We start from the raw sequence: 18,470 nt of genomic DNA, 5'->3' as shown, positions 1-18,470 counted from the left end.
CAATCCTACATTACTCTACTAATCCTTATCAACGAATACAATTTATACACTAGGCCGGGTCATATATACGCCTCTGAATTCGGCATACCTTTGGGTAGCATAGGTTAGCTAGGACCACACCTTGCCGTCGTCGGACAATTCAAGGTGCTTTGACTGTCCGGAGAGGTGTGGGCGTAAAAAAGTAACAAATTTTGTCTTAACTTTTCAGTCGTCGCCAGAAGTGATGCATAGACGGTGACAATGAAGAGAAGGCGGAGAAGCTGTGTGTATGCTACCGTGGCTGTAGCCGCGTTGGTTCTTACGGTCTACGTCCAAGGTACGTTGTTCTGTTGATCCATACGTTATGGTACGGCCAATTCATAGCATATAGTCTATAACGATTGACTGGTGACGGTCGATCGTGGAAGTGCTTCCGCAGGCAGTAAGATTTCATGGAAATAAGCTTTCATTACTTCCACTTGTCTATTGAAACCCTTAAGCGCACCTCAAGACGGCGCAATCCCATCACGTTTTGTTGTTTTTGTTCACAAAGAGAAGTGGTTGTAACATTTTATAGGCCCGTTAACATGCGGAGCTTAGCCTTTCTAGTCAATACGACAACAACCAAAGCAATATTTTATATGGGCATCTTGACCAGCACTGAAGTCAGAAAGAGTTTTCTATTTCTAGAATAACCTACATGCTTCGGTAGGTTTTACATCAATCAATCAATTGTGGTTGCTAGTTATCTTCAATAGGGGTGTAAATTCCCAGTAAGCAAAATATACTTGCATTTAACTGCATTTGAATTTTGACTCAGAATAGAACCCTCGGGAGTATACTAATCGAATTTCGTAGACCTAATATTCCTATGTGCAGCCAAATTTTGCGTGCGAGCGTGGTCACGTTTGCTGTCAAAATTTGACCGGCATATCAGTGGATATTTTAATCGAATGAACAGTAACGAGGCATTCAACCTGGGAGTCCGTTATCAATCTTAGGGGCAGCAATGACATGACAAGATAGATGATTGAATACTGGGTACACAACATGCCACGGTTCGAACGCAAGCGCTGTCTAAAGTCTATTTGCTTGGTATCCATAACTTGTTGTACACCGGAGAACAATATGGAGCATTTTGGTTTCTGTTATTTCAGTGACTTGTTGGAAGCTTGGGCATGTAAATATGCAAACATATTCATGGAATTCCTCAGTGCTGGAAGGAAGAGGGTTCGTTTGAATATGATCATTTGTTGGTACGGACTCACAAGCTAATTCTTGTAACACTTCAGTTAGTGTACATGGAAAGATGAAAGTGCTACTGTTGCTCAAAATTATTCAACGTGTGTAAAATTATACTCAACATAAAATAGACATCAATTAAGAAAAAAACCCTAGGAGTTGTATAGTTGTATAACAAAGCCCTTCATGACGAATTCGGGAGTCTTATAACAACGCCCTTTGTAGTAAATTAAAGTCCAAATAGTGGTATCATTTGCATTCAATGATACTGAAAGATTGGGAACCTACTTGTCATTACACACATACTATACATTCCGATATGACTGATTTTGTGTCTCTTGGCAATGCTACAGGTGAAACCCACAGTACAATTGTCGCTCACGGAAAGTTTACATTGTGTTCATTCGCTGCGATAAATCAAGACAGCGAGAAATTTTGCGTATGTTTATAAGAAGCTTTAGTAAAAAACAACACAGCTATGATGAAAGTTGTTTGTAAACATCATATTAAGTACAATTATACATGGCCATTAAAGCAGAGGGAAGACGGCATTTTTCGTTTAAATGGTAAGATTTAGAGAAAATAAGAGTGCAATTAGGTGACGCTTTAAGACACAAAAACTAAGGCTTTAAAAACATGAACACACTTCGGTTTTATTACCATCGAGAATCATTCAAAATTCAAACTTAAACTCTTAAGATGACACCACTAATGATTAACAAAAAACAAAAGATCTATCTCGTACATTGAATTGACACAAGTTTTCCACCGCAAAGTGATCGAATGACATATTTAACCAAATACTTTGGAGTCCTTGGACAAGGGTAGGTCTTAATCAATCTCTTTGAGCTTTGACAAGATGGGTTCTTTTGCCAATAAAAACAAGACTTCTTCAACACGATTGTCTACGAGTAAGACCATGCACGACAAAGTGTGAGCAATAAAGAGAACAGCAGAAGTAAACTTGTTCATCTAGCTATGATTCCATGCAAACAATGAGAAGAATCTTCGGGCCAAACTTGCTATAAACTACTCAGGACCACGAAAACATTCATAAAAATTTATGATATTTCAATGAGTAACTATATAATCTGTCAACATATAGCTGTTTATACAATCCTGATGAAAAATTTTTGTTTGCTACTTTGTGGTTGGCAGTGCTTTCCTCTGAACATATAGAATACCTTTATCACTTACGCCTGCATCATAGAAACTGCTCGGAAAGGTATTGATAATTTGTCATAACTTGTTTTCAGCATTCCATGCTTCCAGAAGTACCTTTTTCATGTCAATATGACGCCAAAAGAATTCCAATACTCCAAATTATACAAGGTAATAAAATTACCAGGTCGCATAAACACAAAAAATATGCAGGAAGGACCATCTTGAACCACAAATTTAAGTAACACATGGTGGTACCAAGTATCCAGAATGGGTAAGCCTACCCTGATAGCATGGTACACTCGTCAAGAACGGTCCAAAAGTGTCAAAATCAATGGTAATCCAGTGAAGCTGGTGAATCGCTTTATTATTCAAAGTTGGGAATGCTGTCACGTATCATTTGTGTAAAAGATATGTGGTATGTCTTACGTCAAGTTTCACGAAAAATTAATATGCAGCTACGCCCCGAGTATTCAGCAGGCTTAGTTTGCACTGATTTTCTGTTCTCCAAAAATGTTGGCACACCTGAGATGTCAGACGCCGTCACTTGAGAAACAACAATAGTTATTGTTGGAGCTCAGGTCAGGTAAGGTCAGGTTAGATCGGCCTAGCTCGTTCGTTTACACCGACAGGTACAAAATGCAAACTGTTGTATATCATTAGCTTGGCCTTCTAAGTATTTTCCTAAAGTGTTTGTGAGGTATACAAATGAGCCGTTGATATAGGGCCCCTCGCTGTGTGTTAAAGCTTCAGTGGTGTATGTTCACCAGCAAAGTTTCACGATAATTACATTTTCAAGCGATCAAACAGACAGCTCAAATCACATTTTAATTATTGTAAAGATTACAAAGATGACAAGGAGCAAACTGCGCCTCCATGATGCTCCCTTTGCCTGAAGTTCAGCCGATTTGTGCTTTTTGAGCAAAAGTTTATATTGTTCTTGAGACGTATGTCTTGTGCTGATTGATCGAGAACTCAAGATTATTATTCTGATAGAACGAGTAAGACATAGCGAAGGTGTACCTTTCATCTCTCTTCTGTAAGTTGTGATGAAAAAGGAAAAAAATCGCAGAGTATGAATATTGATAAATTTAGCTATAATCGGGCGACTATGTCATTAAATAATAATCGACCATGTCTCAAGTTTTAAAGTAAAAGCAACTATTCAGTTACTTTCGATCAAGGGAGAAGTAATATTTTTAAACAAGGCCAATCCAATTGATGAGTTTAAGGCACAGATGCACGCAGTTAGATAGATAGATAGATAGATAGATAGATAGATAGATAGATAGATAGATAGATTTTGATACATACATACATACATACATACATACATACATACATACATACATACATACATACATACATACATACATACATACATACATACATACATACATACATACATACATACATACGTACATACATATGATAGTGTTTATAATTATTTTAATCTCGTAATACTCAAACATTAGCAACCTAGCAATCTCAGTAATGTAGGGAGTTAAGGTTAATCCATCTATATTCCATTCTTAAACAGAGTTGCTGTAATTGAGTAAAGTTTACAGATAATATATACAATGTCCATATTATGTTCGTCACCTAGGCAATATGCAGCGATACACAACAGCAGATAAATCGGGAGGCTAATTTAAAATAGCAAAACATCATTGCAAAAAGTTCCTCGCTGAGTGAATGTACCGGCAGTAAAGAGGCCCTACAACTGATGCAGATGTTCATTGGCGTTTGCCGTCTTCAAATTATTCTTATCTACCCGAAAAGGGGTGAGCTGTGTCTCCGAGTGGTTTCCAAACGTATGGAGAATGCTTGCTGTACCTCACCATGGTGCTTCAAGTATTGGCACATGAATTTGCATGACTACAGTGTGTAATTGAACCTCAGACTAACCTAACATGCCCTACAGGTACAATCTGCCCATTGTTCGCTGCGATCATGCAGGTTGAGCATGATAAAAGTTTAGCCATAAATGACATGAATTACAACTGTTCATTCAAATCAGGGCCTAAACTAAATCGTCTGTGCCAAGCGACAAAGACAGTTGTCCTTTATCAATTGCTATGCCCTATGTAACTCGTCAACCGCTGTCGACTACGTGTTAAATTTTGACTGTAGAAATTGCAGATTTAGCGGACACGTCTTACAACTCTGGAATGATTCTGGATTAAATTTAACATTGTTTCGATCTATGTTTAAAGAAAATTCTCGACATCTGTGAAATATACAAGGGATCTTAATTTTACGATCAACAACTCACTGCAAGTTAAAAAGTGTCTAAAGTTTAGCATCCCTGGGTTCACAATCTTCGTGTTTCATACGATTTGCTCCTGAACTATGTGTAAACAAATAATTGGAAAAGTTCCCATGCAGAGTAAATATCGGACTTTGGTCTCAGTTAAAAGGATTAAAACAGTCGTAAATATCAGAACATTAATTGTGCATAACGTTATCAGCATTGCTAATACGGCTACCCAGAAAGAAAAAAATTATAATAACATATGTTAATGCGAAATGTCAGCATTTACTGTTAAACCATACACAACTGCATGCAATGATTGGTGTTCATCCATTTATTGGCACTATTAGCTCTGACAAATGATTCTTTGTTTTTCAAGAATGATTTGTTCAGCTGTTCAGGGACAATTTGGCATGCAGAATCAGAGTGCCACATTCCAATTTTATCTCAACAATAAAACTATGTAATTGAGGCATAAATTATGATCATTTTATACCCCGAAAGCATTGGCAAGCAAAACATCATCGAGATATTTCTAAGGGTGAAATATCTCGATGATCCTTAAATTCACGAAGGGAAAATATTTGCATGACATCTTTACATAACTCTTTTTTTTAAGAGAGTCCCTCCGTCAGGAATTTACAATATCGGAGAAACTGCATATATACTTTGAAACACATATGGACATGTGTGCTTTTTGCACTGTATCCTAGGACTTTATTGTGAGATATGCTTCATATTAAAAATAATCTATTATCAGTAAGTTTGAAGCAAAAAAAATTGATTTAGTGGTAAATAGATAATTACTGATGCGTGAATATGAGAACCAGTGATCACATTATTTTTGGCTAGTTTAACATCAACATGGTATTTGTTGTCAAGATATATATAGTTTCTTGAAATTACGAAGCTTATGTTTGCCAGGAATGGTTAATTTGCCAATCTCGCTAGCATCCAAGGGCGTCAGATCTGCGCTACCGCATCGACCAAACATTCAACTGGCATCTCATGCCAAGCTATGAGTAACCGTGCCCATTCCAACCCTATAGGTCGGTCACTTTACCTAAGAGCGGTGACTAAGTCAGCATCACAGACTGCTAATCGATCCCTCCCTTATCGTTTCCAACACTTCGAAGATTTCAAACGTGGGTGGTGAGTGTGTCATACTCACTGATTTGCAATTTCAGTGGCTGCATGGAATCGTGGTTAAACACGTGTAATTCCTTCGTGTCTTTCGATAAATTAAGTGTAATGAATGCAAGGCGTCAATTCTGTTTGAGTTAGAATGCGCCTCGAGGACAAACACTGGGACTCTCAAGTTTTTTACAGTTCTTTTCTGATCTATCACTTATGGTGGTTCATTTCAAAGCTCTCGGAGTTACAAAAATTGTTACCATCGTAGCCTTACGAAAATCGAAAATTGTATTTTTTCTTTGTAGAGTTAACACAGAGATGACGGCCGTTTTGAATGCCAAGTATCAGTAAATGTCAGTAATGTGTTTCTGTAGTTCCAACTTTTGCACGGTGACCCATGATTGTTATTCTTGATTTGCTAGGGAAATGATTGAAAGTTTCATCTGGGAAATTTGAGCAAAAGTTTAAATCTTTCACTTTCGGGGATCATATATACCTTAACGTGCAAAAACGCAAAGATCCGACAGAGGAATGAGATTCCCATGTTACGTAAATATGCTGCCGGAATGTAGGTCTTGTTTGCCTAGGGCTAGGCGGCATGGCCTGCTTCTCCTAAAATGACGTCGATATTTCGCAATGCAAGGGCGCATCGTTCGATATTCTGACAGTCTCGCCCGCTTCTTGAATTCCCTTTGAGTGATTAGGGCATTGCTTTAAACGAAAACAATTCACTCCTTGCCGGGTAGCATCCCACATTGCCTGCATATTGACGAGCGTAAAGGTTGCTGTAGCACAAGACGAAAACATGTAGGCGATCTTACAGTAAAATTTCGTATTTTCATAATTTTATATAATCACATTTTCAAATGGCTGACCAAAGTTCAACCTCTAACTATCAGATAAGTATTGTTGTCTCTCTGTTCAGAAGTGAAAGTCATTTTATATATTTTTCAATTTCTCAAAATAGTAATATTCTGTCATGATTTTCACTGTCCCCTAGTCGACATATATTCGAATTTTTTCCGTCGGAAGGAAAAAAGAGAAACAAAATTTCCCGTTCGAAATTCAAAATGACCCCAGAGGTGTGCAGTGCAATTTTTCCCAGTAAGGATGACGAAGGCCTTCACTCAAATAGCAAAAGCAACAAAATTAGAAAGTGGTGAGAAGACTGTTGGCTTTTGAAAATATACAGAAAAGTTGATACGCTGATCAGTTGTTCTATTTTCGCTTTTATGTGTAGGAGTGCAGTGCTGAAACTGAAAACGACTAGGATTTGACGAAAGCTCGTTAGCTGAATGTGATTGTGGATAAAAGAGAGCAAGCCTTCCAATTATTGAAGCGTAAACTTTTGCAAAGTGCTAATGAGGGGTGACGGTGTTACCCACTAATAAACTAGTCTCAAGGAGGTAAAACTATTCTAGTGTCGTAAATGTGATCGTGCAATCATGCAGGTATGATCCGACAGGTGTTCACATCATAGACTATGTATCACGTGCTTTACTGCAGCAATGGGTACACATGGAGTTCTACTCGATAATGAAATGTCTAAAAGTACTGAAAAACACTACAAAAACCGAACTGTCAACTAAAAGATTATAGAGTGACAAAATTAGGCACATCTAAGAACAGTAAGTCTATTTCGAATTGAAAATAACCTTGCCCCTTTTTTCATTCTCGTTTGTATTGAAAATTACATTTTGTACAGCAGCTTCACGTTGACATACATGACATGTTGAATCACGATGGTGACACTTTGCAATTTTTACTAAACATGTATATCGCCTTAATCTATATTTAGCAACAGGTCGATTACTCTGTCTTGACACTTAGAATATAAGGAAATTTAGGCCATGCTACTGAGACGACCATGAGTGGTTCAAGACATTGTAGTTTGTCTTCGATCACAGGCCCTCGAGATAACTAGGGTCTATTCTTCAATGTGATATGACAGGCATTTCCATCTCAGACCACACTATCGTAAAATTCGGAGCAGTAATCGAGCAAACACGTACTTGTCTCCGCGGGACAATTAAAGCGTAGGGTAATGACACAAAAGCTCCTTGTCTCTGGGCGTGCCCGTTTTAGCTAGTTGGTAGCAGGTCGAAGGTTCATGGCCCTTTACATACCAGATGTGCTCGCGACTAAACCTCGCATAAGCTGACGCTGCAGTATCCCCTTTTTGATATTGGAGAGGTCAACATTACCTGAATCACAGGTGTATACTGAAACACAGTACCTCCTGTGTGGAGGAACTGTGACTGCTGTTCACTTTCAAAAGATTAACGATGGAATGTTCACTTTAATTCTCTATTTAAAGTGCTTATTTATCAGTCCTATAAAGTGCTTATTTATTCGCGATTAGAACCCAGTCAATCAAGAGATGTGCATCTAGCTGTGCTCCTATAAAACCAAGTATAAGCTTAGTAGGTTTCTGTGAAATACAACCGTCAACTACAATAGCCTTCACGGTTGTACGCATCACTCACCCTGGAAATACAGATGACCAAAGCGGGTATCCACCTCTCCAATATCCATAGAAGCTCGCTTACATCATCCTGGACACATGGAACATACCAGTCCTGTAATCCACTCTTTCAATGTCAGATTAGGGAGAAACAATATACAACAGTGTACTATATACTTTTAAATTCTACAAACAATGTAAAGCAGTCCACAGTCGGTTCCTTAACAAAGTCAAATAGACACAGGTGGTTGAACGTGTGTGCGCACCATCAGGCACGTGTGTTACAAGCTCCCGCTCAAAATTTAGTACACACTGATCATCAAACAACACTCCGTTTGGAATGTATTGTGATTGTTCTGACAGTCACCACGCATGAAGATCCTGCTGCCACACATGAAATCTTGGCAAATCATACAAGTGGGAAAATCTCTCTATTTTCATGATTTTAACGTGCAGATTGACCCCTATCAAAATGGCCCCGCCGTTCTAACACTCCACCTCCAGTCGCATCGATATCGTTGCTAAGATCCCAGTAACAAATGCTTACGAGAGAGGTCACTGTAGGGAGTGTCCCACCTACCTAGTATAGCGAAATAGCGTTTCATTTAATTTCAGTGATGTTGGCCCGAGACAAAATGCAGACAAAATGAATGAATTCCCGATGCCGAGATGATTGCAATTGGTTGCATCTGTCTAAATGTTGTACATCACAAATTTTCACTCCAGTGGAAATTAACGACGGATAACGCTAACGTCAAGTACAACAAAACAAAAACGGTTGTTCATAAACCTAAATTGATTTTTGCAACTTCAAGGTGGCTAACTAATGAGGAAGGGTTATATCGGTAAATTGGGTGAAATAACGAAATCAATTACGGGTACAGTGTATTGGAATGACCTCTTCGTTTGAATGATAAATTACCATACCCTAAAGTAGTCAAACTATAGAATCGCGCTGGTTATTATAAGGAGGCTGTTCGGGTCTGTACCAATTCAGGGCAACAAAAAGGGCGGGATTTTGTCACAGTCACCTGTTTTCTAAACGCTTTGTGCCTTCGCGCCCCATAGACGTGTGTAAATATACCCGAGATGAAGAAAGTTCTTCTCAGGCAAATGTACACACATCTATGGGGCGCGTAGGCGCAGAGCGGAATTTTAGAAAACATATTACTTTGGATTTGGTATAGCAGTAGCACCAGGCATGGCAACGCGCGATTTTCAAGTGATCATGACGAGTTTCTTTGTGACCCTAGGGTTGCTATGTATCGGTTTAGAGTGTTCAACTGTGTCAAAAAAACTCAACGCAAGAGACAGAAGGAGATATATCTTACCGCAGTGTGTGACCTTGAACGCACGAGAAAGGTGTCAAAATAGGCCCAATAAATATTTTCACAATAAAGGGGCCAGCGGACGAACAAAAATGCAGTCATTATGTACAGGGCATAAATCACAAAAATTACATATTTATTGTGTCTGCTCTTTTAAGTGACACAAGCCTTGTTTGTTCAGGAGTTGAGTGAGTAGAGCGCACGTAAGAACTGCACCGTCACTTGACTCTGTCGCAAATTCCTTGACCCCTTGATGACAGAAATGCTCTGATTTGTTCAATTCGTCGGCTTTCTTTTGTATATATTCATCACTGAAAGATTTGATCTAGTAAACAAAAAAATAGTTGAATATAGTTAACATGTTCATGCAAGTTGTCTTAGCAGTATTGGTTTAACCATTCTTATTGCATAGTTATATCAAACTTTTAAGATCTGTACTGGAAATGTTGCAATCGAAAATTATGCAAGGACCTTGGTTATGCACGCCATTTTGTTACAACATGTTCTTCTTTAAACGGCTACATCGCATTGAAATAGACGCGTTGTTAAGGTAGTATGCGCCTCCAAAGTGAAAGACTTAAACTTTTGCTCAAACTTTCCCCAGTGAAACTTTCGACCATTCTCTTACAAAAGCGAAAATAAAAACCTTGGGTCACTGTGAAAACTTTGTTACTAGAGATTTCCCGGTATTTGAAATTCAAAATGGCCGCCATGCTTGTGTTAACTGTATGGAGCAAAATAAAATTTTCGATTTTTGAAAAAGTAAGACGGCGAAAACTTTTCTTTAATCAAGAGCTTTAAAATGAGCCACCACAAGTGGTAGGTCAGAAGAGAATTCATAAAATTTGAAAGCACGAATTTCTGTCCCCGAGGCGCGTCCTGCCTTCATCAGCCGATATAAACCAAATTATCTATATAACAGACCTGGATAATTCCTTATTTTATCAAGTTGTGACCACTTTGACAGGGTTGTAATATAAATGACTGCATTCGGTTGTAAACTCTCTCTAGAGTACAGAATCAATGATTTGTGTGTGAACTTTGTTCATACGAGCAGTAAAGATGCTGCGCCGCCTGTTTGGAACCTGTACTTATCTTATTTTTATGTCAGACTTATTTTTATGTCAGTCTGTACATCTTCTTGTAAAAAAAAAATGAATAATGCTGATATTATGCCAGCGGTCGATATCTGACCTCGCAATTATGCAAGGATCGTATGCAATCCATCAAAATTTGATTTACGGCGGCCCAGCCTATGTAGTTTCGGAAAATTCGCCATTTGTATACAATCTGACTTCTGCAAAGCCGAAAAACATGGACGGGTTCGAAAACATGTGGGTAGGACATCACAAATGTGATGAAGACCGAATCACAGCATACCAAACTATTGATTGATCGACAATGCAGTGCAATCATGTTAGCCTCGTTCACATACCATATGTCAAGCAGACACTACATTGACGACTGTCAATCGCAAAACATGGCTCAATTAAAAACCAGACCATCACTCAAAGATAAAATAAAATATTCAAGCGTATTAGTGTTCCTAACATTGCACATGGAATGTTACTCATAGGCTTTCGGCACAGACGCCTGGTCAGTGCCGGCTCTGATCTCACTCTGAACAGGTATGCAAAAGCGAGATCAACGCGAGAACTGTTCAAACTATGTGACACTATACCTATTGCGAAGGGAAGGACTTTTCCGTAACTTGCTCCACACCCAATAGATGTCACAACATCTGTCATGGTATATGATACCATAGCTGTGGACCTTCAAAGGCAAAACGTTATAAATCAGTCGTAAGCAAAATGATAGTCATTAATAAATCGAAAACCGGTCCTGTCTGCACATATTTGGATTTGTACGGATCGGATTTATTCAGAACATTCAAAAGAAGCCAAATATATTTTCCATCACGTTTGGTATCATTTGACATTTGAAAATATGTTTACCCGAATAAAATACTTTAAAGTACTAAGATTCAAAAACGTAGCCCCTATTGATGGACTTCTGTGAGTTAAATATGTAGGTGGTGGTAAAAGAATGTTAATGTTGTTGGTCGTGTATGCATTGACACTCCTAGCTGTGAATAAGCACCATTACGTTGGTGGGTTGTTGGTTTAGCTAAGGTCAACTCAGGACCGCGCCCGCCTCGTTACTCGATATCAGGAACGCAAACGTTCGGAAGCGGTCGCCAATCTGTCGAGTGTACTCGTAAAAGATACATTTCTTTTGGTCACAAGCCGCTTCATGCTCTTCAACTTTTAGCCGCTTGTATTACAAAAATGATTCATCAAATATAAAATACTGCTAAAAAGATCGAATGTCACTTTTAATTTATCATTCAGACATGTTCTCTTGTTTGCATAAGTTGGCGATAAAACACGATGCAAACATTGATAACAGCAGGGAGTTCCCCTTTTTGATAAGAGAGTACGCCAGGGCAGGTTGTTGGGCCGCGGGGCAGTTCACATGACAACACATCAGCAAAGGGTGAAAGTTCCCGCGATTTTACGAACAGGTCAAACACTGGACGCTGCAGCAAAATGGCCATACTAGTCGACAATGTATTGACTGACATTCTCAATTGTGGTCATCGATTCTCGAATAGCCATCATTTATCATCTCTGTATCTGTACGTGCTTTCATAACTCCGCGAGGTTTGACTCCCACGCCAAATTTTAACAACAACAGTACAGTTATTATTTGAATCACACACTTTATACAAGGTATATTTATAAGATGCCTTTGTAGTGAGTGAGTGATCTTGGAGTCGGACCTTTGTTGCCACTTTTCGTTGGTTTTTTCCATGGTAACCATCCACATTTCGATTTGGCATTATATGTCATAGCAGTCATTGGTACGCTGTAGTCATTGTGACCGCGATTCGAAGTGTCAACTTACACGTAGTCGTGGTTGTGGTTCAGAATTTCAATTTGCTACCTTGGGGCTTTTAAGCTTTTACAAGAGGGTGGGCCAGAGGAAATTGGGATGGTCAATCAAAATGTGATTACCCATTCCTTTTTCTGAAATGTGACCCTCTCCGTGTTCTAAAGTGTCAAACATGACCCTCCTTTCTCAAAATTTGAAAGTTTGGAATAAGTTTCTCGGTCATGATGTAATATGTTCGGTGTAAATTAAATAATACTTATGTCATGGTCTTCCAGACACTTAGTTGGGTTAAAGAAACAAACGTATTTTTGATACATTATGGCTTTTAAGCCACTTAAGCATCTGTTCACAGAACAACATTCAAACCTTAATAATGGTTCTTTTACCACGGCACTAGCACTGTATTGTTATGTATGGGTCGACCACTGGTGATACTGTTTACAATGGAGCCGGACTCAACGTACCCTGTGCAACTTATGCCTTACAGACAAATTTACACTCGATGTTTGATATGCTGCACAACAAGAAACTGTTGTTGACGACAAAAAATGCAGCAAGAGTGTATATATATATATATATATATATATATATATATATATATATATATATATATATATATATATATATATATATATATATATATATATATATACTTCTTAGAGATGTATTAATGAGAAGGATAACATGCAACATGTATACCGGACATGTTTTTTATTAAATATTTGTGTTCATGAGAGTCATGTGTTACCAGTACTCCATTTGATAGCACAAGTTACCCTGTCAGTTATATGGAAATGCTGGTATTGTTTGTAATAATGCAAACTTTAAAATTTATGTGTTAATTTAGGATATAATTTGTGTATAAAGAAGGATATGCGTTATTTCTACTTTAATCATTTTTCCTTTCCAGTGACGGTGTTTCTGTAAAGGCAAAATAAAGCGAAAACGAAAGTAGAGATTCGGAGAAAATAGTTTTTACTACTGCAAAGTGCATCAGGACTGATATTTCTCATTTGATCGTTGTAAAATGTTTCTTAATACTACAATCGTTTGAGAATCTTTTTCTTAAAATTACCAAATGTGAAATCGGTGATCCTCCGTAAGACAATTTTGCAAATGTGACCCTCCCCAAGTGCAGGTTTGTAAATATGACCCTCCGCATTGCCCCGGTCCAACCGCTAACCAAAACTCTTGAACGCCCCATGGTGACTTCGTGTCAGCCCCAACACAGCCCGCAGACAATGGTGCCTTTCAGTGAAGAGGGGCGGTCAGTGTTACCTCGATGGTGTTTGCCAACAGCGACATGCTGGGATCAAGTGATGAGTGTCGACAGTGATGCATGCTTGTCAAGTTGAAACCTAGTAACAAAAGATCGAATAACCTAAGATTGCTTCATTAAAGGGTGTCCCTGTTTGGGAGCAAAGTATTTGGAATATTGCCGTTAAGGCGTCTATAAGAATGTAATTCGACGGAGAGTGGATGCGGCCGCTTTTGGTGGGGATCTCCCTTCATATGAAAAAGGGAACTTGGTGATCTGGTTGTCGGGTTGTTTATGTGTATACATATTTGTTGTCGCCTTTTCAAATCTCTTGTTGCCGTTGCAAATACGTGCAAAGAAGCAACGTAATAGTCGGGTTGCTAATGTTATTGTAGCTGTATATGTTACTGGAAATGCCATGAAAGTACATTATCGATCGCTAGACTCCTCCCTGTACTCAAACAAGAAGGAACACTGCGCTTCTCCTGTTTATATTTGTACCGACACAGCACATTAAAAAATAAATAAAAAATAAAACAAACGACCAATTATCAAATTGGCGAAGATTTTTGTATTTTCGGTACTATTTGAAAAATACTGACGGTGTACAACAGAATACCATCCATGCCGCTTTGAGTGTTCAGCATCACCAGACGCTTCAGGCTGATAAATTCTTGGCAAGACTATTCCCACATTGAACAATGTCATAAATCAACATGATCCTATGGGTCTAGGTGTTTCAAAATGATATTGAAGGCGCCCTCAGGCTCCCCCTCTCGAGGAAAACTTCATTCAGGTTTGCTAATCCCTCTGCTTATCCTTTACAACTGAGTGTCACCTGATAAGCAGGACACTTTACAACTGAATACACGCTGACACTAGCAACCTCGAGATTTCCAACTTAGAATTAATATTTCGAAAGCAGGTATGTCCCTCTGCGAACCTGGAAAAAAGTGCAAATTTTTGTTCGATTTTGTCGAGTTTACTCGTCTCAATCGAAACTTACTTGAAAAGGAATGAATTAACCTGACGAAGTGATAGAAAGAGATTCTTAGATGCAGGTGACCTTGTATTTACAGCTACACGTATGTGGTAATAATTTAACCGTGTGGTAATCCGAGGGGAGATATATGAAAGGTCCTGGCAGTGTTGAGTGATGATGTAAAACTTGAACTTGTTTACAGAATACGGAACCATGGCTAGGCCTCACGACCCAACTGCTGATACATCAGAGTATTCCTTGATGAGACAGTGGGTCGGGGAGTCTGTCTGTGACCGTGTCTCTCTGTGAAGTTTGTCTCTGCTCGTGCCTGTAAGCGCATAAAGAACATAATACTGTGTTAATCTACCGCCATTAGAAAATATACAAGATGTAAAATTTGTGAAAAATACCCATGCGAGGCATGCTACCATTATATTGTTTCAAACCTATGCCATGAGTGAATTAAACTATATCAGCCAGCTCAATATGATAAGTATTACAATACAATACGAACATGGAGGTAGTTCGCAGAGTACACCCATGAGAAGGATACGTATACTATGTGTATTTTTAAATGTGCAAAACGAGTTAGACTATCTTGCTATTCCAGTGCTGGTATTGCGTGGATACATTATTTATATAGTCCAAATCCAGTGGAATTGCGTGAAATTTATCACGTCTAAGGATGCTAATCAGGCACACGTCTCTTTTTTGTCACAGAGATTATGCAAACATTAGAGAGATCAATCGACAGATAGTAAAATCGATAGATAGATAGATTGATTGATTGATTGATTGACTGATCGGTAGATTAGATAGGGGAATTATACCATTCTTTCTTCCATCGTGACTTTGCAGGCAAATTAAAACTCTCTCTCTCTCTCTCTCTCTCTCTCTCTCTCTCTCTCTCTCTCTCTCTCTCTCTCTCTCTCTCTCTCTCTCTCTCCTCTCTCTCTCTCTCTCTCTCTCTCTCTCTCTCTCTCTCTCTCTCTCTCTCTCTCTCTCTCTCTCTCAGTTTCAAAAGGTGCTGACGACTGTGATGCAACCTATACCGCTCCGGCAGGCACTTTTACATCGCCAAATTACCCGTCTGCATACGAACCCAATCAAAAATGTGTTTATTTATTCGACGTTCGTGATTCAATTCGACTTAGATACACTCTGAACTTTTTTGAGACGGAGTATAAAATTGATTTCTTGCACTATGGAAACGGAACTGTCGTGGGTGAGAATCAGCTGGGTAGCATTTCTGGCATCCAAGGTGAAACAGACGTCCTAGACCCTGTACCACTTCGGGATGAACCCATCGACATTCACGCTGATCAAGCCTGGTTTCAATTTACTTCTGACCATGACGTACAGTTGGAGGGGTTTCACATTACGTACACCGCAAATTGTAAGTATATCTTACCTTTCAGATATCATCATCATCATCATCATCATCATCATCATCATCATCACAATCATCATCATTATAACACCGCCACCACCAACACCACCACCTACAAGGCATTTGTCATGATTGTCTCCTTTAATGTCATCCGTGTTTTTCTTAAGATTAACTCAATACGCTTACAGTATTCACACAAAATTAAAGAACAGATAATTACCGTTACAACACTCAAAGTCAGCTTTTCTAGGTCACAGATGCTTGACAGTATCAATAATGAAAGTGACTGATTTTATCGTTTTCTTTACCTTGGCTATATCAGATGAATGTCCCGATGATTGGGACGAGAGCCCGGACGAAATGGAATGTTACAAGTACGTCGATGAGAGGATGACATGGGAAGATGCCAGGCGGGAATGTCGTCGTCTCCATAATGCCAGTGATATCGCGGTAATTATCAAGGAAGATGAGAATGCGTGGCTAAGACAGCAGTATCTTACTTCCCAATGGTGGATAGGTAAGAGAGATGTGCACATTTCTTTCTGGGTTCTTTGCTTTCTGTCAAGCACTTGCTATCTCTAGGTTGTTGCCTATTTCCAAGCTGCTCTAACATCATGGTAGTATTGAATATTTGTATTACTTCAAGTTAAGGTATTTTTTCTTAAGATCTTTTCCAAAACAAAGCATCATTATATAACGAACAGCTACAGAAGCTTTTATGTGCAAATATTAGCTGATCATTCAGTAACCATATATTGTTGCTCCAGTTTTGCGCACATTAATCTCAATGCCAACTTGTATTCATTACTAGTATTTTGTTATAGTAAATCTTGATATGGCGCTATTGTCTAGGATATTCTGACCGAGCTGACGAAAGCCATTGGAGATGGGTAGACTGCACGTACCCTGCCGAGTGGCACAATACAAACTGGGCTGACGGCGAGCCGACAGGTGTTGGCCAAGACTGCGGTCTCATGGTGGAGGATGGCAAGTACGCCGACGCGTCGTGCAATGACAAGTATACGTTCGTCTGCCACATTCACCCGAAAGGTATGGCAACAGTGGCCTCGGTGAATGAAAGGCCTTGAATTGCATAATTTTACAGGAATTCGTTTGAAATAAATTTTTGAAATGTTTTTAAGATATTAAAGTGAGCTTTGTACATGAAGACCGTGTTTTGGTGAAAAAGTCAATTTTGTTTGAACCTAAATACTAAATATTGTTTAGACAGCATAGTTACATGATGTCAGCATAGTTACATGATGTCTGTATCACTGTACAACAAAAAAGCGTTCTTTTTCATATGAAGTACTTGCACAGTGCATTTCACTTCGGTACCTCAACTCAGTGTAAGAGACGGACACATTGCATGTACAAAACAAACGACTAGCTTGGGTATAAAATAAAGTCAACCGACTCATTGATTTATCACGGTAAACCAGTAAAACCCTTTCAATTTAGAAATGTGACTACGTAAAAAACAAAAAAACAAAAACAAAAACAAACAAAAAAAACCCCAAAAAAAACCCCATCCTTGTGTAAAATTGGGGACCTGTGTTTCAATAGATGAATAAAATCTAAAGAAAGACATAGTGGACAAACAATAGCCATAAGTCGATTTACACTGCCGGGAAGTATAGTAGGACATACTTTAAAAGGCAACCCTTTTATGTAACAGCTTACACCCCTGAGGACATGATGCCATACGACGCCCAGGCAGCGGGCACTGGAACAAATACAATATACGTAGAATGGACAATATCGTTCTACAACTGTGAAATCTTCGGCTACAAAGTGAAGTACAAGGCTAGCGGCAGGATCGGAGACACAGAAGTTGTTGACGTGCCGGGATCGGAAAGTGACAATGTAACGTTAACTGGTCTGGAGGCATCGACGTGGTACGACATCTATGTCACTGCTTACACTCAAATTATGGACCTCGACGATGTCGGTCCTGCGAAGGCAAGGACACATGAGTGTAAGTATTCTAAATTTGACAGGTAAAGAGCGAGAGAGAGAGAGAGAGAGAGAGAGAGAGAGAGAGAGAGAGAGAGAGAGAGAGAGAGAGAGAGAGAGAGAGAGAGAGACTGAAAAAAAGACACATGGATTAATAAAAAGTAAATATATACATGTATGTATGTATGTATGTATGTATGTATGTATGTATGTATGTATGTATGTATGTATAATAGCTCAGCTCCATTGCCTTTTGTGATATTTATGGTATGATATATCCGTTTCAGCGCCGAAACCATTCTTACCGATCCCAACCCCGGACAAACCCTGTGGAGGTACATTCACGGCGAAGAACGATTCTTTTCTAAGGATCCTTTCGTCTAACTACCCCGACAACTACCATAACCACGAGGTATGATACTCCACA

General features: G+C 39.0%; 1 protein-coding gene and 1 long non-coding RNA gene across 2 annotated transcripts in view; both read left to right on the top strand.

Moving 5' to 3' along the window:
• The first annotated feature begins 209 nt into the window (after window positions 1–209).
• On the top strand, window positions 210–16,577 carry LOC139137902 (uncharacterized). Its single transcript, XR_011553488.1, has 3 exons — window positions 210–316; window positions 15,713–16,093; window positions 16,410–16,577. It is a non-coding gene; the product is annotated as an uncharacterized lncRNA (long non-coding RNA).
• A 375-nt stretch (window positions 16,578–16,952) lies between these two features.
• Window positions 16,953–18,470, top strand: part of LOC139139541 (cubilin-like) — a 33,180-nt gene continuing 31,662 nt past the window's right edge. The window contains exons 1-3 of the mRNA XM_070708454.1: window positions 16,953–17,137; window positions 17,766–18,065; window positions 18,331–18,455. Of these exons, the coding sequence (XP_070564555.1) occupies window positions 17,062–17,137; window positions 17,766–18,065; window positions 18,331–18,455 (501 nt within the window). The 5' untranslated portion in view covers window positions 16,953–17,061. The remainder of the gene's footprint in view (window positions 17,138–17,765; window positions 18,066–18,330; window positions 18,456–18,470) is intronic.

This window comes from Ptychodera flava, chromosome 8, assembly GCF_041260155.1.
Source record: "Ptychodera flava strain L36383 chromosome 8, AS_Pfla_20210202, whole genome shotgun sequence".
Taxonomy (NCBI): domain Eukaryota; kingdom Metazoa; phylum Hemichordata; class Enteropneusta; family Ptychoderidae; genus Ptychodera; species Ptychodera flava.
This window is presented reverse-complemented; position numbering and strand designations above follow the sequence as displayed.